The sequence below is a fragment of the Stylophora pistillata genome, chromosome 3 (genome assembly GCF_964205215.1).
Source record: "Stylophora pistillata chromosome 3, jaStyPist1.2, whole genome shotgun sequence".
NCBI classification, from domain to species: domain Eukaryota; kingdom Metazoa; phylum Cnidaria; class Anthozoa; order Scleractinia; family Pocilloporidae; genus Stylophora; species Stylophora pistillata.
In genome coordinates this window covers 34887529-34912515 of record NC_142521.1, presented here as the reverse complement: position 1 = coordinate 34912515, position 24987 = coordinate 34887529, and the positions used below count along the sequence as shown (strand labels likewise).

The following is a 24987-nucleotide window of genomic DNA, read 5'->3' as shown; positions in this document are numbered from 1 at the left end:
TTGTACCTGAACATCGGTCAGAGTTGTGGCACTTGCGTAAAAAGCAGCATCATCGGCAAATAAGCCATTTCTATTCTTCCATGATTAAGGGAGGTCGTTAACAAAAAAAAGGAAGGGGACAGGGCCTAAGACTGAGTAATTAATTGAGTAATTTAAATGCGGACATACCGCCACTTGACAGTAATCTACTACCAGCCTTCCTCCCTGCTGAGGCAGAAGCCCCATTTGTGCAACCCCACGAAGTCTGCAAGAAGTTACTCGCCATAAAAGCCTCCAAGGCCCATGGTCCAGACAACGCATCCTGTCGCATTGTTAAAGAGTTTGCTTACGAACTAGCTGAATCTATCACCACCATCTTTAACACATCACTCCGATCTGGCATTGTACCAGCAGCCTGGAAAGAATCTAATATAATACCCATCCCAGAAGTACAACCACCTATGGATGAGGGCGACACCAAACCTATTTCGTTGACTCCCTGTCTGTCCAAAGTCTTTGAGGACTTCGTAGTTACATGGTTAATTGACGATGTCAAGGATAAAATCGACCCAAATCAGTTTGGGTGCCTGAAGGGAACCTCAACAACATATTGTTTACTGGACATGATTCACACCTGGCTTACGTACCTCGACTCACCCGGGCGACACCTCCGCCTTTGCTTTCTAGACTTCTCTAAGGCTTTCGATCGTATCGGTTACAACGTACTGATAGAGAAGCTTCTGGGCTTAGGAGTTCGCATATTTTTACTACCGTGGATAATAAGCTTCCTGACTAACCGTCGACAAAGCGTTAAGTTACCTGGCTCCATCTCTGACTGGCTTCCAACAACAGCCGGCGTCCCCTAGGGAACAAAACTCGGTCCAATACTGTTCCTGGTGATGATAAATGACTTGAACATCTCTGATCCTGAATCCTGCACTTGGAAGTTTGTAGATGATGTATCGTTGTCTGAGGGGCTCGTAAGGAACAGCACCTCAACCATCCAAACAAGTCTCGCTACTGTCGCCTCTTGGAGCTCCAGTAACTGGATGAAACTCAACGCTAAAAAGTGTAAAGAAATGCGAATATGGTTTCTCAAGGAACCCACAGAACTCCTTCATTTGAAGATCGGCGATCAACAATTAGAGCTTGTAACTTCACACAAAGTACTTGGCCTGGTGATTCAGGATAACTTAAAATGGAACAATGACATTGAAGCTACAGTCACCAAGGCTTCTAAACGCCTACAAATACTCAGAGTACTCCGTCGAGGGGGTGTGGAGATGAATGATTTAACCACTATCAATATCTCCCGGATACGATCTGTTCTTGAATATTGCTGTGTAGTATGGCACCACGCCCTCCCCTCCTACCTTTCACAAGAGCTAGAACGAATACAGAAGCGTGCTCTTAAAATCATAGTACCTACTTTATCTTACCCAGAAGCTCTGCAATTCCTTCATTTAAGAACATTAGTTGAAAGACGTAGTGAAATTTTTGTTAAAACTCTTGAAAATATCTCAAGAGGAGGGCCACTTTTTATACATCTCCCGAAAGAAAGAAAGCAAGTGCATCAGTATCAATTGAGGAACGCTAGCAGTGACTAAATCAGTGACTAACTGCAGGACCGAAAGACTGCGCCGCAGCCTTTTCCCAAGGACTATTTTAGCCTTCAACAAATAATAGTTTCTTTTTATATATATTTGCATACCCACATTGTTAAATGTTAATTCTTAATTATTTAATTAATTATCTTGAACTTCTAAACCCATTGTAGCCCAGTCCCTGTCCACGCATGTAATTTTATATATTTGTTGAATAATTGTAACCACATTGTAATTCAGATTTTCTGTAAAAATGTGAGAAATAAACTTATCTACCTAAATTAACAAATATTTGACATATTTCTTATGCGAATAGGTGATAATCTAATTAGCGTATGGACGTTTCCGTGGAAACGGCCCATTTGGCCTGATCTATTGGCGAATACCTCTGTGTAGATCCATTTAGACGTGTGGTAATTGCCTTTCTCATCTTTTTTCAATTTGATTTATTTCGATTATTCAACATTTACTGTGCTTGATTTTCTTTTTTACATCACTGGTTTCGCAGAATTTAATGGCAACGCAGTCGAGATGTTGTTAGTGGCTTAGCTTAGTTTCCCACTATTTTACGAGGTGCACCGCCAATGCATTGATGAAAAGGCAATGTTTGTTTGTGGGGTTTGTTTCCAGATTTTGGCATTTGTCGAATAAGATGGGAAAGTGGTCGCATTTTGCGTTAAACTACACTGGATTTGTTCAAGTTTTCTATCCATGAATGATTACAATTTGCTGTCAATCAGGTTGCACTTAACGACTGGGTAATTGATCTCTAACAAGTTACTTTGTCCAGTTGATATGAATTAATCCATAGTTAATAAATTTTTTACAGTTTTCTCGAATCTTCGGCCGGATCAATATTCTCCACGGTATGTGTAATAAAGCTCTCTCCCAAGATAAGTGAGAAAGCAAGAAATCCTATATTCAAGGGTTTCTTTATCTATTTTTTAAAATTTTACATTTGCGTATTGATTTACTTATTTATCTATTTACGTACCTATTAAGCAAGCTCATGAATTTAGTTATTTGCATTTATTGAGACTTTTTTCTCCGCTGGAATCATAAGCTCTCAACTGTTTGCACGCTCAAGATATCTGTTCGACAGGAATAATGTTCTGTAAGTTGTAACTTTGTTTCAAATGGTCAACCAATTATAAACGTTGATAGAATCAGATGTCAACTCCTAAATCCAATATGAATGACAAAAAATATTATTATCGATTTTTATTAGAACTTTTTTTGGATTAATCCATAGATCCACAAAAGGTTTGTGTGTGTGAAGGCAAACTGAAGGACAAAACTAAAAGGGAGTTCTTGTCTTGTCAAGGTATCGATTTCTATTCATCTGCCGTCCAGATGGACTACATTTTTAACTACTTTGTTGTTATCCATGTCGTTCCGTGCTAAAGATATCAACAGCTCCGTTTCCTCAGATACATTTACGAGTTAAGGTTGTGTAAATCACGGTAACTTTACATATTACGTTAGGCTCATCTATGCTAACGACGGTTCCAATATTTACTTCACGTACATCATTCCATAAAGGGGACGTTTTCTGTAACCTGTTTGAGATAAAATTATTAACGGAAAAGTGATATTGATTCTTTCACTGTGTACCTGCCTACCAGGTTTTCACAATTTTTATCGTTTCTCCCTCCCCCCTATTCCACCATTTTGCTTTTTTGATTTTGTGATTAAAACAAAAGAAAAAAAATCACAGAATATAGTAGGGAAATTAACAAGAAAGTTGATATGGAGCAGATATCCGAAGCCCTCTAGAAAAAGCTCGATTTATAAGATTTTTTGGGAATTACTCTTAGTATTGTTTCGTCGAAAGAAAGATGTCAAAGATGTCTGGAAATCCGCCTTAAATGCATTTACACGGATATGTGCTTCCCATAACTTGACTGATCTCTTTAATAATTTTGAAGATTTTCATACTCACCATACTGAGAGGAAGTCCATGTCTGGCCGCACTCTCCGTTATCATGTCCATCAAACACAAGAGCTATTCATGGATAATTTCGCACAGTAAGTGAAAGGGTGTTAATATACTGAAAAACAAAACTAATTCCAACTTGGTCGGTCGTATTTTTTGGCATTGGTCTGATTGGCCTCTTGTATACAGTTCTCTGCTCTGATATCCTGCTTTGATTGCTTGTCTTGAAATATTTACCGGTGAGTTAATATATATGTCAATTTGTCTCTAGAAGTATCTCTCTCTGCAAGCAACTCTCTCTGTAAGTACCTCTCCCTTTAATACTCCGGTTACTCCGGTTCGGATCATCGTTTAGTCTTTCATAATGGAAGATTACGTTTTACTTACACGCCATGCTGTACCAGACTTTCAACGGAACAGGATAGTGAACGGCGCAATAGTAGCCGTATTACGATCGTGCTCCGCTTGTCTCATTGCACACCTGGAGTAGGCTATTACATGCTCTGAAATTAAGAAAGGTGCAATACACACAGACACACAGACACACACAGACACACACACACACGCATATATACACACACACACATATATATATATATATATATATATATATATATATATATATTTATATATAACTAACTGCAGACAGTACTGTTTCGGCCTTCTGGGCCTCATCAGTGCAGTTTTTTTTTTATGTTTAAGGCGGACGGCCAGGCTCCCGTGAGGGCGGTGCAATGCCTGCCGACCTAAACGTCTAATCCAAACCCGCCGCCAGAGTGCAAGGGCTTGAGGGTTGGGACCGCCATAAACGGAGGGCCCACCAGGACGCCAAACTCGCTGGGGGATCGAACCCCACCTCCCAGGTTAATCACACACTTTCAAAGATTAAACTCACATGCTCAGATTAGTGATAATGGTTAGTCAAAGCACCAAAATAACACACTCACGCATACCCGCTGACACACTTACCTACAACAGTAGGGACAAAAGCAAACAAAAACATGGACAAAACATGAATAGAACGGAACCACTGTGCAGTACACCAATGAAGGAGACCCAGCACAAGTGGCTACATGACAGACACAACAGAACTGAGACGGAACAAAACCCCTGTGCAGTACACCAATGAAGGAGACCCAGCACAAAAGGCAACATGACGGACACAGGAACACACGGGGGAGAAGGGGGAGAACTAAAGATTGAAGACCAGAGAGTTGCCTGAGACAGAAGCAATAACGCCACGAGCGCACCACTGTCTGTGGAAGAAGCGACGACGTCTGCTAGATTTCCACCGCCTGAAGGCTAGAGGTAGATAAAACTTCAAGCGGGCTTTAATGGACGCAATCACCGCAACGGCACCAGGACGAACATTACGGAACCGGTAATCGTTCCTACACAACCAAATACAGTACTTAGAAACATTAAGAAGGTAGACGAAACCCCAGGGGACAGAAATCAATTCACTCGTCTTAAACCCGAAAAGAACATGACGTAAAAGAATGACAGGACTCATAGGGGAGAAAACGAAAAACAAAGACTGGACCCAGGAGAGAACACTCTGAGCAAGCGGACAATAGTAAAACAGATGCTCAAGTGACTCAACCTGGGGACCGCAAAAACAGAACGGAGAAACCGACAAACCAAAAAGAGAGAGACGCCGAGCGGTGTACAGAACGCCATGCGCAATCTTCCAGTTAAGGTCGGTGACACGACGATCCAAGTCGAACATAGACAGGGTACGCCACGTGGCAGGCCAATCAAGATTAGGGAATTGAAGTTCATACTTGTACACACAACGGGGCTGGACCATGTTCTCAGAAAGGAGATACAAATAGCATGACTTAGAAGACATGCTGACAACATGGGAACAGACCAAAGGAGACGAAGAAGCATAAACAAGGCAATCCCTGGACGTGGCAAAAGTCCCATCAAGTTTCCGCCACGCCAGGATCAGAGACTGGTAGAATGGTGGCAAGGCTCTAGAGTCAACAGAAAAAGGGCGGGAAAACGCAACGAGAGGAGAGACACCAAGGACAGACTGAAACCAAAACGACATCGGTGTGACCCAACTGGAGGGAGAGGAGGCAAACCTCCTCACCCATTGACCCAGTAGAGCCCACACCTTGAAGCGAACACTGACCACTGAAAAACCACCAAAAAGAGCTGGCTGCACTACTGCAGCGCGGGCGACGAGCTCCCGCTTGCCAGACCAAAAGAATGAAAACACAAGTCGAGTAAGCTCCGTCTCCACCCAAGCCGGCATGTGGATGAGTGACGCCACATACCAGACCCGGGAGAGGGCGAGAGCATTAATAACGAGAGCCTTGCCACGAAAGGTCAGAACACGTGAACGCCAGGATTTGAGAACATGGTCCACCGCAGAAATGCGCGGGCGCCAATTATCCTCTTCCAGGTTACCAGGACCGATAAACACTCCAAGGACCTTGAGTTTCGAAGGTGTCCAATCGGAAGGGACGGGGGAGTCCGTACGGCCCCGCCAGCCGCCCAACCAAAGGCCCTTGGACTTTCCGAAATTGATCTTTGACCCGGACGCCCGCTCATACTGATTATAAACTTCCAGAGCAGCTTTGATCCCATCGTCGGATGTTAAAATTAACGACGTGTCGTCAGCATACTGAGATATGGGGGATAGTGGGGGACACCCCGGGAGGGAAAGGCCAACGATACGGGGGTTGGAGCGAATACTACAGGCAAGGACCTCCGAAACCAAAACGTACAGCAGAGGAGACAGGGGACACCCCTGCCGGACACCTCGCGAGAGACCGAAAAACGGTGTCAGATGACCATTTACATTAATGGCACTTTGGACCTGCCTGTAGAACAAGTCCACCCAAGCAATGAATTGGGGGCCGAAACCCATGGTGACAAGGGTAGATCGCAAAAAGCCCCAATCCACCCGGTCGAAGGCCTTTTCTTGGTCGAGGGATAAGATTGCAACCGCGGTGCCCGCAGACTCAGCATAACTCACAACATCACGGAGAAAGGTGACATTCTCCCCTATGAACCGACCCGGCACTCCACACGTCTGGTCCCGGTGCACGACCAGGTGAATGACACGGAGGAGCCGGCCAGCAATGGTTCGTGATGCCAGTTTATAGTCGACATTCAACAGCGAAATGGGACGCCAATTCTTTGGATCAAGACGATCCCCCTTTTTAAAAGACAACGAGATCACACCTCTACGCTGAGAGAGAGACAAAGAACCGGAGGAAAAACAGTCGTTAAGAACAGCTACGAGATCAGCACCGACTACGTCCCAGAAACGAAGATAGAACTCCGCTGGAAGGCCATCCAGTCCAGGAGCCTTGTTCCGCTTCATGCCCTTGAGAGCCTCATAGACCTCGAGGGGGGTGAGGAGGCCCTCACAACTATCAGCCCGATCTCGCGGAAGGACAGAAGACAGATTACCCAAAAGAGAAGATTGGATCAAAGTGTCAGTAGGAGAAGCCGTATATAAGTCGGAATAGAAAGAGCCGAGAGTGGCACACAAAGCAACAGAAGAAGAAACAATAGAGCCACCGGGCTCTCTCAGCGCAGAGATGCGGCGGTCGGCAGACCGCTTCTTTTCCAGGCGGAAGAAATAGGCCGAGGAGGACTCTCCCTCCTCAACCCACTTGACTCTTGATCGCACTTGAGCACCCTTGGCAACGTAGGTGTCCATAGCTGCCAGATCCGCCAGCGCAGATCGGTAAGGGCCCGCGCAGGAGGTCATGCCAGCATCCAGCTTGGCCCGAAGATGATCGATCAAGCGAACGAGGGCAGCCCTCGATGCAATTGTTTGAGATGACTTTTTGCGACAGTACCTGATGGTAAGGCCTTTTATCCGACCTTTCCCGCGGTCCCACCATTTGGCGAGAGAGGGGAAGCCAGGAAGGGTACGACGCCACGAAATCCACTCTTCCCTAACGAGCTGGCAATATTCCGGGTCATCTAACATGGATGTGTTCAGTTTCCAGTAGCCTGGCCCAGGTGGGACGACGTCGGGAACAGAGACAGACAACTTTGTTTATTTTCAATTCTAACCAGTAAACATGGAAACTAAACCCAAGACGATTGATAAAACAGAAATGAAACAGGGAAGATCGATATGAGTAATCAAATTGAGAAGTTTCCGTAATTATTTGATGAAATACACATTGAAAGAATAATAATAAATAAATAAATAATATAAATAAATAATATACATTAATTGAGGCTCCCCCTTAGGGGCTTTTCAGCCACAATGTAGACTAACTAAGGGCTTAAAAATCCCCACTGGCAGGAGGCAGACCGGTGGGCTATTTACAGAGCGCAGCCGAGGAGTTGAACCAGGGGCAACCGAGAACAAATCCAGTGAGTGGCAGGGTGGAGGACTTGAACTCAGGACACCGGATTACAACTCCAGCACCCTAACCACTCGGCCACGCCGCCTCCTTCAAAGAAAAGATAATTAACTAAAAGAGAGATATTCCAATTGGCAAACATTTAAAATAAATATGTTAAAGTGCACATGACTCGAAATTCCCCCCCCCCCCCATTTTTATTTCTTATTATTAAAGTTTAAGTATTACTTGATCAAATTCTGGTATTAGAACCTTCCTGGGAGCGCTTTAGTAGTTTTCCCGCCGGCTCAAAGTTGAGCATTTTTCCCAAAACTGTGCGACAATTCTCGCGCGGCCAAAATTCCTCTGTGACGTCATCAGTTGTGTAGATTGCGCCCGGGAACATGGCGGATAAGTGAACTCAAAGAGTCTCCGGGAAATCTTGTGTAGCTGTGGCCCCGGGTTAGTCAGCTGTATGAATTAAAGTCAAACCCCAGGCATATAAATGCATCTTTTTCCTTCTAATAAAATTTTAAGAAGGAAATGGACGAAATTCGTCCATAAACATCGGCCAGGTTTTAAGCCATCGTAGACCTCAGTGTTGTGTTCTGTGCATTTCGCGCCAGACAGCAGTTTGTCGAAAGATCAGCATTAGAGATCAGTCGAGCTTTCGAAGGCTTGAGAAGAGAGCATTCCCAACGATCGATGTGGCAGTCAGGCAAGAGAATGGCCCAGAAGGGACAGATAGAGGACTGCGGAGGGTACGTTATATTCCAATAATTTATAATTAATGGCAATCGACATGTCTACTGATCATGTTTACTTTGGTGAATTCGATCGATCTTGATATTACTGCTCTTATTTAATAATCGGTACACAAATTTATCATTTTTCTCAGGTGGTCAGAGAGGTCTTAAACAACACAGTTGTCCTCCTTCGCCGACTGTGAAACTTGTGTAGTGATTTTACTTGTTGGAAATATTTGCTCTCATTTTATTTGCTTGACATTCAGTTGGCATTGCGATGAGAGGGATAAAGCAATCTGCATTGCCAGCTATATGTGACTAATTATTGCCAAGATTAATTGGTGGCAGAACTAGAAAAAAAATAGAACGCATTATTTGTTGCAAAGTTACAAATCATGAGGATGGAAATGCAAACAGACACCTTTTTTGTTATTATTTTTTACTTTTTACTTAATTAATTGCTGAACAAGATTCCATGTAGTCTTCACAAAATAAAGTTGCTGAAAAAGAACCTCCAGCAAAGAAAATGACCTACACTTGCAGCAAATGTAAAAAACCAGGACATCGACGTAACCACTGCCACACGCTAATGGATGTCTAACATGGAAAGAGCATGAATAATTGTCATCATAGCAAATTTTTGAGCACTAGGCATATTGTTTGTTATTGTTTTGAAAAGTTCACATTTAAATGTTAGGGACCCAAAATTTGCAATTACTAACTTTGAAAGTCTTCTGTGCATTTTTGGCCAGGGCTAGGGGCGGGGGGGGGGTGTGGGGCACTTGACCCATGTTGAGGTATAAGGTGCCATTGGGTTGTTGAGTTGAAACCCTGAAACACCCATTGTTTCTTTCTGTCATCAGAATGTACTGAATTTCTGTCAACATGCAGTTGTGTTATAATGCTGATAGGGCAACTTAAAGGTACTGACAACAATATTGTTCTGAAAAATAATTTAATGCCTTCTAAATAAATACAGATAAACATTATACTCAGTGAGTCTTGCAGCGGTACCCTGTCAGACCCTAATTAGGACAGCCGCGCTAGAAATTATATACCCCGTGCAGGGTGTAACTGCAGTAATCGTAACCTCACAACACCACGATGATAAAGACGTATTTATTCGGTACGAATGATGGTGACGTTATGTGGGTTGAAACTTAAAACAATAAATGAATACGAAATTACAACAATTGACTAATAAAAGTGTCAAGAAAGAAATACACTGAACGAACTGAACAAACTTGAAATGACACTACTTACATTGTTACGATTTCTACGAAACTGCTGGACGAATATAAACTGCCAAAAGGCGAAAATAAAATGAACTGGAGTAACTGCTTAAAGCGAACTACTGTATGACTAACGGATGACTAAGCTCTGAACTTGAGAAAAACTAATTTATATATTCGAAAACGACTAGCTAACTTAAAGTGCAATTAGCGCCTATATTACGAAAGAAACTAATTAACGAAGATACGTGACATAGAAAGAACAGAAGCTAACTGAGCAGCGAAAAAATACTAACGAACGATGAGAAGCAGCGACAACACAAAAGGACACCCTAATGATTGATTGAACGAGAAAAACAAAAAAAACATTCCGCACGCTAAGACCCTACACAGGGTGGAGGGATTAAAAACCTTACCCTATATAGTGGGGAATCATGATATGGCCCATATGGGAGAGTAAACTGTTCCCCTCCCCCATGAAGGATTTACTGCAGCCTAAATTACTGAGTGTACTAAGTTAAGCAAAAGTAAGGAGATCATTGTGGAGCAAGTCAGTTCAAATTTATTTGTAAAATTCTATTAGAACTAATAGGAAAATAATGATTACATCTCAGTTCCTTTCTTTTGTTGATGTATATCCAGTTGCGCTGTGGGACCCATATTTAGATCTGATATTGTGGTAGACACATGCTGGCAAAGGCTTATCATTTTCTCAGCCCAAGTAGCTGAAGATCCATCGAACCAGCCACCTGTAGGATGTAGCTCTAAGAAATCTGTGATAAAGGTTCGAAGACATAATTTACTGTGAGAAAATCAGCATGATTTGTCTTGCAGATAGACAAGAAAGATCCAGGACAGTCTTGAATACAGAGGCTGACAGAAAATTATTTACCAATTGTACATCTTGCTGTTATGTAAACAAATTGTACTCACTCGTTTTCTGAGATGCCGTTTCTGCGGCGGTACGTTTTCCCATTTCTGTCCTGAAGTAACGCTGCCAGCTGTCTCCGGTCTGTGTGATGCACGATATCCGTTCAATACTTCCATCAAATGTAAGTTTTCCACGTGCACAGTCCACCTCCATGCAGCACCTAAACTTGCGAGCTGATACCAGCATAGCATCACTGCACTGGGTAAAGGAACACCTGAGGAAAAATAAAACCATGGCGAGCTTATCTCGTTCTCAAATAGAAAAAAAAAAGCTAATTTTCCGAGTGCAGTTGAAAGGCCGGATGCAAGAGCATCCCAAAGGTTGGTTGTAATTTCACCATCATGTTTCGTTTAAGCTTTAGCGTATACAAACAGGGTACATTAGAACAAGGTAAGACACCCTATCACGTACTGGTGGGTTCCGTTTTCTCCAATCTTCGCGATTAAGTGGCAGAAGATAAGCCATCTTCATCCTCGTCATTCCTCTTCTTGTCCGTTGCTGTCACTCTCATTGGAGTTCGCCAAAGTCCGTCTTGCTAAGCGACTATCTCGCCCATGATGCCTGTACTGACTTCTTCAGAACTTGAAAATGATTCTACATCATCCTCAGATGATGTACAAGAGAACCCTTGATCGCTGTGATTGGTTTCCGACATATTTAGCTCGTAAACGACAAGTAGAATAACTCAAAACAACAGCTTGATCACTGGGAACAACATTTCCAACACAACCGATGACGTGACAGCTCTATTATTCGTTCCCAGGCTCTTGTCCCATATTTTGCAGAAAAAATGCCAACTTTAATCGCATTTTAAAATGTGTTCTTGAAACGTTGTGACTTACTTTTTTTCGCTGAAATACTTCTCTTAACATATATTTTTGAATGTAAGGGTAAAATTTCGAGTCATGTGCACTTTAACAAAGACCAAAATAGCAACACGTTTTCGGTGAAATCGAATATTCTTGTCAAAGAGAACTGCCATCCAAACAAGTAGAGTGAGTTTAAGGTCGCAGCGTGACAGTGGCTATGGCTGGCTATTGAAGCAACAAAGGGTTTTGAAAGTTTAATTCTAAGAAAAACAAGTTGGTAATTTAACCATATGCATTCCCATTTCAGGTGACTGATTGATAAATGATCCATTATCTTCAATGGATAACAACAAGAAATAGACAGAAAATAGACAGATAGACAGACAAATAGACAAACAGAACCTGTAGTAATAATTAGCCTTGTGTCCTTCTTCCCGTGACAGTGCAATTTTTCTAAAAGCGTGTCGGTTACTTTTTCGGTTTGCTTGCTTGTTTTCTATTTTTATTTTTATTTACTATTTTCAAGTCTCAGCTGCCTAGCGCTATTGGAGTCACTACGTATATCGCGATGATATGGAGTGCTTTATTGAACAATCTACAATTGTCACGTACTTTCCTCGCCTCCTTAATTATTTATTTTGTTAATTCAAATTGTATCTTATGGCATGTTTCTCTCCGGGCTTAAAAAACTCTATATTTATCCCCACCATTGCACAAAGAAAGTGTAGAAAGGTTTTCAAATAGGGTTGAATGTGAAAGTTTCCGTGAAAAATTTAATGATAGAAGAAAAAATAGATTTAGGAATGGGTGCAGCTTGATAGAAAAAAAAAAAAAAAAAAAAAACCTTAGCTGAAAGGTTCGTTTTGCAGCAATGCGATTCTATGATCTTAAAAAGGACAAAATAAAACATATTCCAAGGAACAGGCACGAATTATTAGAAAATAGGAAGCCCAAAAGATGTTTTCAACTAAGGAAATCCAGCCAATGCGGTTTCAGTGTATTCCAAATCAATGAACCGTTTTTGTTATCGAAACTAGCGAGGAAGTGGCGTTCATTGAATTTGCAGAAACTTGCAGGTATTCTGTCAGTGGGTGGATGGATTAGAAGACTGCAGGTACATTAGGCTCATGTACCAGTTTTCCCTATGTTCAATTTATCGATAAAAAACTGAAGCGGATATAAGCAAGAAAGTGAAAACAAACATTGCACTTTGACGTTGAGGTTTTTTCTTTTTAAAACCACTATTTTACACCTTTTATTTAAATACCACATTGGACTTTTTTCAGGAACAGATCCAATATTCATAATTTAGGTGTCTAACAGTATACCTCACAATGTCTTTAAACTTGCCATGCTTAAAACATTCTTTTTACAAAAGATCAGTGAGCCCAGACGACGATTTATAATTTATCATTTAAAATAACGAGGCAGTTCATTGTTTATTCCTAACAACCTCAAGAGTAGCCATTATAACTTTCCTTGAGTTCGCTAATGCAACAACATAATGCTTGGAAATACTCTTTTAAGTAGTACTGAAAAGTCAAAACGTAAGACGACGTCGTATTCAACAATAAAATCATTTCTTTATTTGGCAAACAAAGCCGAATTTGTCAATTATGATCACACAATTAAGAGCTCTTAAAATTTCATTATTCTAAGCGGAAATTAGTAGCTTCCTTTTTAAACCCAAACGGATAGTGTGGACAGAGTTTTTGTTGTTTACATAATATCATTGAATTAAGAAATAATTATCAAGATGCTTCGAGATATATTGAGAAGTAATCGTAATTTTTTCCTTTTATATGATTCTTCAATGCCATACCTTGCGCATATCAACCGAACCTTTCCCCCGACCAAAATCCTTTAGGTGTGAATCAGTAATCAATCATAATACATGCGGCCTGCTGTTTTCGGCATGGTGCGCTCTTCTGCGCTTTAGCAAGCATGCGCAGCCTAACCCCATACTTACAAATTTTTAAAATAGTTACTCATCAAGCTGCAAAAAATTTGTGTTAAGACCGTGCGACCAACTGCAGAAGATGATACTCTTAGCATATGCGGCCAACTGCATTGTCAGAAAAAAATATGGCCGATACGAAAGTAGAAGGGAAGGGTGAGGGTAATGTGCAAACGTGTACTTTGAAAATTACATTTGTTTGCGATAGGAATCTTAGGTGCAAACTCATGGTGTACACATACTCGGATGCGAGCTTCAGTGCACCTTACCATGGGCAGGTGGTAGCCGTGCAAGAAAAGAACTTGTAGACTCTCGTTTTGAGCGGGGAAATCATACTGATTCGGTTGTAATTTGAAACGTATCGATTCTAAGTATTTTGCATCATTAGGAGTTAAAACCGTTTTTACTGATACTTTTTGTGTAATTTTTTTTAACAGATAGTGTACCGATTAAAATCACCAATAGATTCAGGAGTCAACATTTAAATCCGAAAGTAATTATAACAAGTGTTGATTGTTATAAATACATATTTTCGGTTGATAGACCCTTTTAAGTTCATGCGTATGAAGCGGATCTTGAGGAAAAAACAATAAAAAGAGGTAACTGTCTAGTTATTTATTTACTTTACTTCTTACAAGCTTAAGGCTTCGTTGGACCACATCTTTTCTGGACATAAACCATTACTCTGCCAATTTTAACTTCAATCGAAATTCCCGCAGAAGTTGTTTACTAGAATTGGAATTGAGTTTTTAAAGTAAATGGTGGTGTTAATTACAGTGAATTTAAATTTTACATTAAAGATTCTTTGTTCTGTGAACTGTTTACTTGACGTACAGCCTTCCTCTACGGTTTCTATATATCCCACGACTGTCATTGTCTGGGTCCTCAGGGCATGGGTAGCCATATAGTGCCCGTTCGTCGGCTGTTAGGGATGAAATGAATAACTATCAAGTAAGAGCTTTGCTAAGCAACACAGTTGTCTCAAGTCTGACCTTTGATTCTTCAATGCCATACCTTGCGCATATCAACCGAACCTTGCGCATATCAACCTTCAAATGATATCAGTTAAACATTTAATACTTAAAAACAATAACTGAATGGAGCTCTCCCTACACAATCAGAATGAGTGATACATTAACATCTTCCAAAGGAAGGCAATGGCATTGCTTCATTTTACAGGGGTGCCACAAAAAATTTACGGTCATCATGTCATACAAAAGAATGGAAATGGTGGAGAGGAGTTATTAGCAATTTACAAAGGCATTTTCCCATATTTAAGTTTTTAATTAAGTGCCCTGCGATTCGTTTTTGATGGGTACGAATCCTATTGTTTTTCATAAAAGCTCTTAGCTTCCTTCCCTTCCCATCCTAGCCCTGTGCTATGTCGATCTTTTTAACGCTAAATTAAAACAAAACAAAACCAACAACAAAAACAAAAAAAGGCAAAAAATAAAACAAATTTATAAGTGAAAAAACTGATCAAAGCTAGAGACCAAAGCTAACTCAGCCAGTGTTAAAAAACCCGATCTGGTGTCTTCTTTCTCGATTTGATGTCTTGTTTCGTTTTTTTTATTTTGTTTTTTTTACAAAAAGAAGTCGAAGGAGCCAAGAAAACACCCTTAAAAGAATATACATCATCACTTGCTTTCAATTAGTGTTGGAGATTAGTACTCACCGTACTTGGACGACAACCAGCGGGTATTATTGCACTCACCGTTATCATGTCCGTCAAAAACTAAAAGGGAAAAAAAAGATAAAATAGCAGGATGAGTGTAAGACTGGTTATCTATTAAAAACAAGCAGGCTCATTATTGCATTTTGATAAATTATGATTCATTTTCTGAGGTCAATGAGCCAAATTGAGCAATTTTCAAGTGAAAGCTCAACTTCACCCTAAAATTGGCGCAAAAGAAACTTGCACATCCTTCCAGCAATTCAGAATCAAACTTAAAAGCAGTTGCTACTTCCTCACGCGCTTGTCACGCTTTCTTGGCTTTTAGTTTGGCTGTTCTTAAAGCCCTAGAGGATGCCCTTCGTCCATGCGGATACCTGCAAGACTGAAAAATAGGATACCCCAAAAGGATTCTCCGCTCTGGGCTATCGTCTGTTCCACCGGGATGAAAGATGTGGTTTTATTCGGAAATTATTATGTAAATACAAGGTCGGCAAACTTCTACAAGTCTAACCGGTTTTTCCTTTTTTAAATGTTTTTAATAAATGTTCACTTACCACTGTGACATCCGGGAGAAATGCGATACCCCGCGGCAGTGCTTGAGCAGCTGTTAGTCTCCCAATGATAGGGATGGGAATGGGATATGATAATTCGTGGACAACTGAAATCAAAGAAGAAAATGTTTTTCAGGTTCACCTAATGCTTCTAGGTCCTAGGCTGAGAAACAAATTCAGACTGTTGAGCCATGTTGTCCTGAGAAAGTCCTCAGAATCCAACATAGTTTGTGGTTTCAGATTTACTTGCTGCATGACTGAACGCTGACATTGGTAGCATCAATTTATCGCAAGTTAAGATGGGCAACATGCACGTGGTGTCAAGATCTCTTATCAATGGACCTAATGAATCAAGCTTTGGCCATATCGGTTGACCAACTCTGTGTGCAGCGGGCGCCAAACTCATTCTGTTGAAGTCACCACGTTCTCTTATTGTAGTAAACAACTAAAAGCTTCGTTAAAGTAGCCTCCTCTGTACTCTAGGAATGTCCATTAGGGTTGCTGCTTGAAATATAGCAGCCAAGTTAAACGAGCACAAAATAACTAAGTAACTTGCTTTCCCTGGCGGCATGTTGAGTTGAATTTGTTTGGTCCACTGGGTATCTTAAAAAGAAAAAGAAAGAAAGACTATGTTATGGTACAAGCATGACGATTTTATAAATAATTTATTAAACAGTGGAGCTTTACAAGAACTTCAAGAGAAGAAAAGAAAAGGAAAGGGGAAAAAGAGAAAAGCCGAGAAAAGCCGAGAAAAGCCGAAGGAGAAAAGCCGTAGGAGCTCAATGGTAAAATTACAATGATTTTTGACTGAGTTTGATATGGTCAGTAAGCTGCTTACACGTCACTTGCCTTCGCGCCAATCTGTCAAGTTGCTGAATGAATGGCTTCAGCATTTTTAATTTAATGTTGTTTTCCAAATTTTTTTTCGATTTTGGCTGCTAACAACACTGACAAGTTCGTATCACTCACTTACAATTGCGTTCAGAATTTTCTGAGTGCGGAAGAATACAAAAAAAGAAAAAAAGCAAAAGAAAGTCCAAAAGTCACTCTGCTTTGGCAATGGTATTTCTCGCGGCTAAGAACGAAAAGGACAACTCGAAGATTTGCAACCGCCCGATTTGGACGTGTGCCTGAGCTAATTTCTTCCAACAGTACGGAAAAAGTTGATGACTGAAAATGATGTGAGTTGAAAGCCAAGCCCATAGTTTGATTTCGCAACGACTCAACACATTTTTCTTATCTTGAACCTCACCGCACAATGTAATACATGGATGCTTGTCGGTACGATATGTCTCTTTCCAGATTTACTTGCTATCTCATTCGTTCGTTACGCTCTGTCACAAGCTATCAAGTTCAACACTCAAAGAGAAATTCCATTTCTACGCGCACCCATGTATTATCCGTTAGCTGTTACCGTTATGTTTAAACATAAAGTATTCTATGAAGCCCCATTTGGGGGGCAAATGGAGGTCCACATAGTCACTGGATGCCGGTTATGGTTGAGCACCATGGCTGGGCCTAAGACATCCTCTGAGTGGCGCAGACCTCGAGTCCTACTCCAACCTCCTCGTGGTGCCCCCTGGATTTCCAACTAAAAGGAGAGGATGACTGCGGGTGCCTGGCGCAGTATAACCAGGCTTGCTCCGGGCAGGTGGGGCTCGTCAGCTATGGAAGGCTCAGTCGCCAAGGTCCTCATTGCTGGTGACTTTAATGCAAGAGTTGGAAAGGACTCCGGAGCTTGGAAAGGAGTCCTCGGAAGACAAGTCATTGAAAACTGTAACAACAACGGGCGCCTCTTGCTCGATCTCTGTACAACACGAAATGTACAAAATGAAACGGAGATCCAGGACTAACTAGCAAATAAGAGGGCAGCTCATCAAGCCCACCTAGCACAACCGACCTGTCCTGTGAAGAGGGCTAACTTTCGATGTGCATGTAGTGCTCGACAGCGCAGACTCAGAGGGATAAAGAACGATTGGTGGGACCACCTGGCTATGAAAACTAAGCTGTGTGACGCGGGTGACTATAGAGGCCTCTACGAGGCGCTGATAACATCAGCATCCTCGCTCACTGGTCCGAACACTTCCAAACCCTCCTCAGTGCTAACCGCACTGTGCAGGCCTCTGCCATTGATCGTGTTCCTCAACTCTCACTCAAAGAGGAGCTCGATGAACAACCCACCCTTGATAAACTGAGTGTAGTCATAAATCAACTCACGAGTCGCTAAGAAGCAGGAGTTGACGGCATTCCACTAGAGATCTGGAAGAATGGGGGTCCGGCGCTCCTTAACAAACTTCACGTTCTCCTTGTCTGTTGCTAGGAGCAGGGGAAGCTGCCACAAGATCTTCGTGATGCTACTATCATAACCCTGTACAAGAACAACGGTGTATAGTCTGAGTGCTCCAATTACCGGGGCATCACACTACTCTCCGTCGCTGGCAAAATACTTGCCAGGATCCTGCTTTACAGGGTCGTACCAACCATCGCCGAAGAAAATATCGAGATCTAGTGTGGCTTCAGAGCCAATAGAGGCACGATGGACATGGTGTTTGTCCTCCGCCAACTCCAGGAAAAGTGCCGTGAACAAAAAAAAGGACTCTATGCCACTTTTTTTGACTTTACAAAAGCCTTTGACAGTGTGAGTAAGTCTGGTCTATGGCTTATTCTCAAACGTCTTGGCTGTCCCCCAAATTTCTACAGATTGTTATCCAGCTCCATGAGAACCAACGCGACCAGGTCAGACTCAATGGTGACCTTTACGAACCCTTTCCTATCTCCAGCGGCGTGAAGCAGGGTTGTGTACTGGCACCGACCCTCTTCAGCATATTCTTCAGCATGATGCTCAAGCAAGCTACTGTGGGCTAATTTTTAACTAAAATTCACAAACCTACAAACCCGGGTTGGCCCATTGTTTCGGCTTGCGGTTGCCCTTCCGAACTTATCTCCAGCTATCTAGACAAAATTATGGCTCCCATCGTCAAAAATTTACCATTGTATATGAAAGACAGCCCACAAGCTCTTCGAATTTTTCGCGCCTTTAATTTCCTTGGCCAAAACAAACTTCTTTTCACCATGGATATTGCGTCTCTTTACACTGTCATTCCTAATGGCGAAGGTCTTCTGGCCCTTAAACAATTTTTTGATCAACGTACTGTTGAGGAACCTAAATCTAAAACACTACTACGCTTAGCCGAACTAGTGCTCACACTCAATTGTTTTTCATTCGGGGACAACTTTTTCAAACAAACCAATGGTGTAGCCATGGGTACCAAAATGGGACCTAGCTATACCAATCTTTTTGTAGGTTTTGTCGAACACCAATTTTTCAGCCAATACATCGGCTTTATACCTGAACTCTACGGTCGTTACATCGACGACTGTATCGGCGCCACCTCTTTTACCAGAGAGGAGCTGACTCAATTCATAACCGCAGTCAATTCTTTTCACCCGGCTCTGAAATACACCTAGGAAATTCCTGACAATGCCTTATCCTTTTTAGACATCAAAGTTTCAATTGAAGGCAACGGTTTATGCACTAGTGTGTATTACAAACCTACAGACTCGCATAATTACTTGTTGTATTCGTCTTCGCATCCATCTCACGTTAAGAATTCCATTCCTTTTTCTCAGTTTCAAAGTCTTTGTCCTTTGTGTAGTGATGACTCTGATTTCCACCACAAATCAGAGTCAATGTGCCAGTCTTTCGATAAACGTGGTTACCCTGATTCTGTCGTTCAAGCGGGTTACCACCGCGCCCAACTTATTGATAGACATTCAGCACTACAAACGTCACAAAAGGAAGATTCCAACCGCATTCCATTTACTCTCACGTTTCACCCTGACAACCACTCAGTTAAATCCATCATTCTTAAAAACTCTAAGTTACTTCAAAACGATCCAGAGACAAGCACTGCCTTTTCGCAGCCTCCGCTCATTTCATTCAAACGCGATAAAATATCGGGACCTAAACGCTCCATTAAGATCGCCGATCACTTCACGTGCACCTCCGCCAATTTGATCTATTGTATAACTTGCACTTATTCCAAAAAGATTTACATCGGCGAAACAGGCAGAAGACTAGGTGACCGAGGCCGAGAACACCTTTGCGACGTGGAGAGGAATGACAAGGACACATCGAAACCAGTCGCTAGACATTTTAATTTACCTAACCATTCTAAGCAACACATGGCAATCTGCGGTCTTTCCTTAGACTTAGGTAGCACGGAAAGCCAGAAAGCTCTTGAATAAAAGCTCATCTTTCAAACCGGCTGTCTAAATCCCACAGGTATCAACGAACGCTTTTCATTCCACTAATTTATTCGAGTATTTCTCGTTGCCATGTTCCCACCAATCACGTAGCTCTTTTTCTGCCTTTAAAAGCACACAAAACCCAAAATTCCTCTATTCGCCCTGACGAAGGGCTAACGCTCGAAAGGTCAGGTTTTATAATCGTAGCACTGGCCAATTTACCATTTCAACTTTGTTGATATATTCAATTCGTTTGGTTAACCCCACCGACGCAGCCCCAAACAGTTTCTTTAGAAACTATCAGCCTTTATTCATTACTGTGGACTTGGATGTTGACGAAGGGGTGTACATCAGGTACCGTCTGGATAGTAGTCTCTTCAATCTACGGCGACTCCGTGCTCACACAAAGACTCAGGTGAGGCTGATACGAGATCTTCTCTTAGCGGACGACGCTGCCCTTGGTGCTCACACTGATCGAGCTATTCAGCGCATTACATCATTCTTTGCGGATGGCTCGCAGCTGTTTGGCCTTAAGGTCAGCCTAAAAAAGACAGAGGTCCTTCACCAGCCTGCCCCTCAGGTAGAATACCGCCCTCCCCGCATCAGCATAGGCGACACAGAACTGAAATCAATCCAGCAGTTTACCTACTTGGGCTGCACCATCTCATCTGACGCTAAGATGGACAAGGAAATAGACAACAGACTGGCAAAGGCAAATAGTTCTTTCGGCAGACTATGCAAACGAGTCTGGAACAAGAAGAGCCTGAAAAGCAAAAACAAAGATCCACGTCTACAGGGTTGTCGTTCTCATCACCCTTCTCTACGGCTCTGAGACATGGGTAACTTACCGTAACCACATCCGCCTACTCGAGCGCCTCCATCAGCGTTGCCTGCGCACCATCCTCAACATCCACTGGTGTGACTTCAACACCAATGTCGAAGTCCTGGAGCCGGCCGAGATTCCCAGTATTGAAGCTATGATCCTGAAGCACCAGCTCCGATAGGCTGGTCATGTTTCCCGAATGGAAGACCACCGCCTAGCTACGATTGTCAAGTATGGTGAACTCTCAACCGGACATCGTGAGAGAGGGGCTCCAAAGAAGAGCTTCAAGGACAGCCTAAAGAAGTCACTCAGCACCTGCAACATCGATCACAAAGAGTGGCCTGACCTGGTTACAGACTGTGGTACCTGGTGCCACACAATCAGCCAAGCCACTGCTCAATTTGAGAAGGATAGACGTGAGGTACTTAAAGACAAGCGTCCGAGGAGGAAAGCGCGCGCCGCCTCCACCTTCACTCCTGACACCACCTTTCTCTGTAGATACTTCCTGTGGATCTGCCTTTCCCGCATCGTTATGGTCAGCCACGAACGTGCCTGCAGCCGATATCAACGTGGACAACCTTTTTAATCTTTGCTCGCGAAGTGGAGCCAACATTCTATGAAGCTCTAATCACGCCCTTATGACATGTTTGCATCACAATGAAATAGATTTTTGTGATGCGCATAACCAGAGGATTGATAAAAAAATACTGATCATTCTATCGTTCTATAGATTAGTAAATGAAAAGTGAATTAAAAAGAATAGATGGTTGGATAAAAAAGTAAATGAATAGGTATTAGACATTTACCTGATAAAATACTGTATGCGAGAGGGTGCGATCACTTTTTAGCACATCGACCCTAAAGGTTCCTAGGAAGATATAAAATTACATGTACATTTGACTGACATGCAAAAAAGAATATATTTTCTACCTATTAATATTACTATCATTTTTCTTATTGTAATGCATTTTTCTCAAATTTACCTTCTGCCCTAGCTAACTCATGTATGTCACTGTCGCTCAGTTTTCTACCTTGATCCTGGTCAGTAAAGGGAACACACAGCGAGGTGTTGAGGCAGTTATTGGGTGCGCTTTGAAGGTGATCGTTGTTCTCTGAGCTGATACTCACAACTAAGGTCCATCCACCGCCTGACGAATGACAAAATGAAGTATGTTGTTGCTCGTGTAGTCAAATGTGTTTTATAATGTAATTGATGTCTTCAAATTAGCCTTTTCGTTTTCTTTGTTCCGTAAGTATAAACCTCAGTTAAGAAAACTGTAGCAAGTATACAGAAAGGACGCATCCTCGGTGATAAATTTTCCAAGAAAATTTACAAGAACTTTCACTACTTTAAGCTTAAGAAGTTTGAAGGTAGCCTCGCTGAAAACATTTCTTGTACTAAGAGAAGAGAAAAAAGTTCAATTGAAATACATATACATATGCGAGACAACTAAAACTTAAATATCGGATACGGGAGATTGAAAAGGAACCGAGGCTGGCCGTTCGTTATGAAAGTGATGGTTCAACCTCACTGCATTACCCTTTATTACAACTAAAACAACACTGCCGATGAGAAAAAAAAAAACAGCAAAATAGCGTATACCCATTCTTTTTCATCAGAGGCAGAATTTGATATTTTTCTAAAAAATTTACTCACTGGGTTGGATTTCTAATGGGAACTCAATTTTTCCTTTGTCTCACCCTCATGAAAAAACGAACAAGATCTTTCTCTATTTCTTTACCGAGCTCAAAACTTCACCATCTTTCTTATTCTTTTTGAAATTGACTTATTGCTTTCGATTTTATCCTTTCGTACCTACCATGTTTTTCCATATCACAGTAGACGTCTTCCTTTCTACTCCCAATATCTATCCAGTAGTAGCCGCTTTCCGCATCAGGCCACTTATTGAAAATTTCCGAGCAAGATTTGAATTCATCAACCTGTAGATCATATGTTATAGATAGTTACTGGCCAGAATGCTTGAGCTACTCATTTTTCATTATTTTATCCATGTCCTTTTCTGTTTACTTTATTTCACTATTACAAATTTAGAAACTCTATGGGCCACGTCGTATTTTAACTTGCAACCATCCGAACACTACGGTTGGTCGATAACACAAATGCCTCTTGTAAATAAATTACGATATTGTCGGCTATTTGGGAGAGTATATATTTACTAGTTGGTCGTCATCACAAAGCAAAGAAGCCTAAACGACAGTGAATTTTTCTCCAAAGTTTGGACCAAAGGCTGAGCTAGAGGGAGAAATCACACTTTCATTTTCTTTTTATAGAATTCTTCAAGGTCATACCTTGTTCATATAAACTGATCCTTCCTTCGCACCAAAATCCCCTGGGTGAGTATGTTTGTTTGCATCATTCAAATCACATGACTTATCTTTTAAACGGAAGTTCAAACTCTTGCAGCGAGACTCGCTCGAACAGATCATCACACACTCACTAATACTGGAAGTTTTTTGAGTTGAAACAACGTGACCGGAAAGATGGTGACCATACTCTGAATATGTGGAGCGACGGCACTGCTCACTGGTTTGGCTTAGCTGTACGTGCCATATGACGATGAACAGGACAGAATAACACAGCAGCATGGTTTTCTAATGAAATAATGAAGTAACAAATATTTGATTGAAATAAACTCAATGCTAAAGGCTTAGACTGGGATTTATCATTTTATTGCCAAAACGCGGGTAACAAGACAATGAAGATTTTAAGGAATACTCGCTGGCTGGTGCAGCAAAAGTCAGCGCACCATGACCGTTGGAAACTTTTCACAATAATATAGATCCTCAGAGTGTACCTACCGTATGTGAAGCACCTTTCAGATCCTTCACAGGAGCTTGCGAAATTCGAGTACAGACGGCGAATAGGACTAAACAACGTTTTGTGTAATCCGGCTAAAGAGGTCCTATATAGCAAGATAAAAATACGGAAGTTACTGCTTCGAAAGACAAGCTAAAACTAAAGATATGGCTAGTGGAATCTCAATAAACTAGATCCAACAAGGCAGGGGGTGGTCGGCCCAACATCTGTCATACAAAAGATGCCATTAAAAATTAAACATTTTCTTAACCACGCGATATCGCTCAACTTTAAATTAACGATTTTGCTCTTAACGTCTTGATAAACTAAATCCAACAAAGCAAAGAACATCTACATCTAAACAGTGGAGCGCCCAACGTCTGTCTTACAGAGGATGTGATTAAAAATTAACAATGTCACAATTCTCTGAATTTGTGTTTTCAACCCTAGCCAGTAAACATGAAATCTAAAACCAAGAAGAAACAAAAGAAAAATTAAACATTTAAGATATATATGAGTAATATAATTCAGAAGCTTCCGTAATTGTTTGATGAAATTCATATTTAAAAAAGATAACTGACTAAAAAGGAAGAGATTTACCAATTGGTAAACATTTAAAATAAATGCAAATTAGTGTCGAATGAAGCCTTTACTGCTGTAAAAAGTAAATTGTGTCATAAATCCGAGCTTTCGCCGATCAACGCCACCATCAGGGATAAGAAAATATTTCGGGAGCGCTATATATATATATATATATATACCTAACTGCAGACAGTACTGTTTCGGCCTTCTGGGCCTCATCAGTGCAGTGCTAATGCTAGGATGGAGGAGTACCAATATGGTCACCCCAAACGAACCAACCTTTGTGGTATCGTCTAAGTCATGCCAGAGTGCTCAAACTAGAGTACACTAGCGAGCATGCGCAATTGCAGAGCAATGACTCATCCTAGTTAGAGTGCTCAATTTGGACATGAAAGCAAAGCTTTGTATGCCAAAGAGCTATATCTAACTGCAGACAGTACTGTTTCGGCCTTCTGGGCCTCATCAGTGCAGTGCTAATGCTAGGATGGAGGAGAACCAATATGGTCACCCCAAACGAACCAACCTTTGTGGTATCGTCTAAGTCATGCCAGAGTGCTCAAACTAGAGTACACTAGCGAGCATGCGCAATTGCAGAGCAATGACTCATCCTAGTTAGAGTGCTCAATTTGGACATGAAAGCAAAGCTTTGTATGCCAAAGAGCTATATCTATATATATGTATGTATATATATATATATACGTATAAATATATATATATATATATATATATACGTATATATATATATATATATACGTATAAATATATATATATATA

General features: G+C 41.5%; 3 protein-coding genes across 3 annotated transcripts in view; 1 reads left to right on the top strand and 2 right to left on the bottom strand.

Moving 5' to 3' along the window:
- LOC148735802 (uncharacterized) overlaps window positions 1-24987 on the top strand; it is a 208900-nt gene that overhangs the window by 90636 nt on the left and 93277 nt on the right. The gene's annotated exons all lie outside the window — the stretch shown is intronic.
- LOC148735811 (uncharacterized) lies at window positions 10201-11744 on the bottom strand. Its single transcript, XM_088754921.1, has 2 exons — window positions 10753-11744; window positions 10201-10592 (listed from the first exon to the last, which is right to left on the bottom strand). Exons 1-2 carry the CDS (start codon window positions 10982-10984, stop codon window positions 10423-10425), a joined length of 402 nt encoding a protein of 133 aa, XP_088611047.1. The 5' UTR covers window positions 10985-11744; the 3' UTR covers window positions 10201-10422.
- Window positions 12834-24122, bottom strand: LOC148735810 (uncharacterized). The gene is made up of 9 exons (XM_088754917.1): window positions 23634-24122; window positions 23124-23426; window positions 22634-22754; window positions 21797-21961; window positions 21620-21681; window positions 16299-16345; window positions 15746-15849; window positions 15192-15251; window positions 12834-14438 (listed from the first exon to the last, which is right to left on the bottom strand). The coding sequence occupies exons 2-9, from the start codon at window positions 23418-23420 to the stop codon at window positions 14338-14340; spliced, it is 957 nt and encodes a 318-aa protein (XP_088611043.1). The 5' UTR covers window positions 23421-23426; window positions 23634-24122; the 3' UTR covers window positions 12834-14337.

Excerpts from the sequence above, each read along its gene's own strand:
- LOC148735811 (XM_088754921.1), bottom strand. The coding sequence starts at position 10,984 with ATGGTTTTATTTTTCCTCAGGTGTTCCTTTACCCAGTGCAGTGATGCT. Across the intron at positions 10,593-10,752 it reads AACGGCATCTCAGAAAACGA|ATTTCTTAGAGCTACATCCT; the intron begins GTGAGTACAATT and ends CCTTTATCACAG.
- LOC148735810 (XM_088754917.1), bottom strand. The coding sequence starts at position 23,420 with ATGCTGCTGTGTTATTCTGTCCTGTTCATCGTCATATGGCACGTACAG. Across the intron at positions 21,682-21,796 it reads TGAGTTAGCTAGGGCAGAAG|GAACCTTTAGGGTCGATGTG; the intron begins GTAAATTTGAGA and ends ATATCTTCCTAG. Across the intron at positions 16,346-21,619 it reads CGCATACAGTATTTTATCAG|ATACCCAGTGGACCAAACAA; the intron begins GTAAATGTCTAA and ends TTTCTTTTTAAG.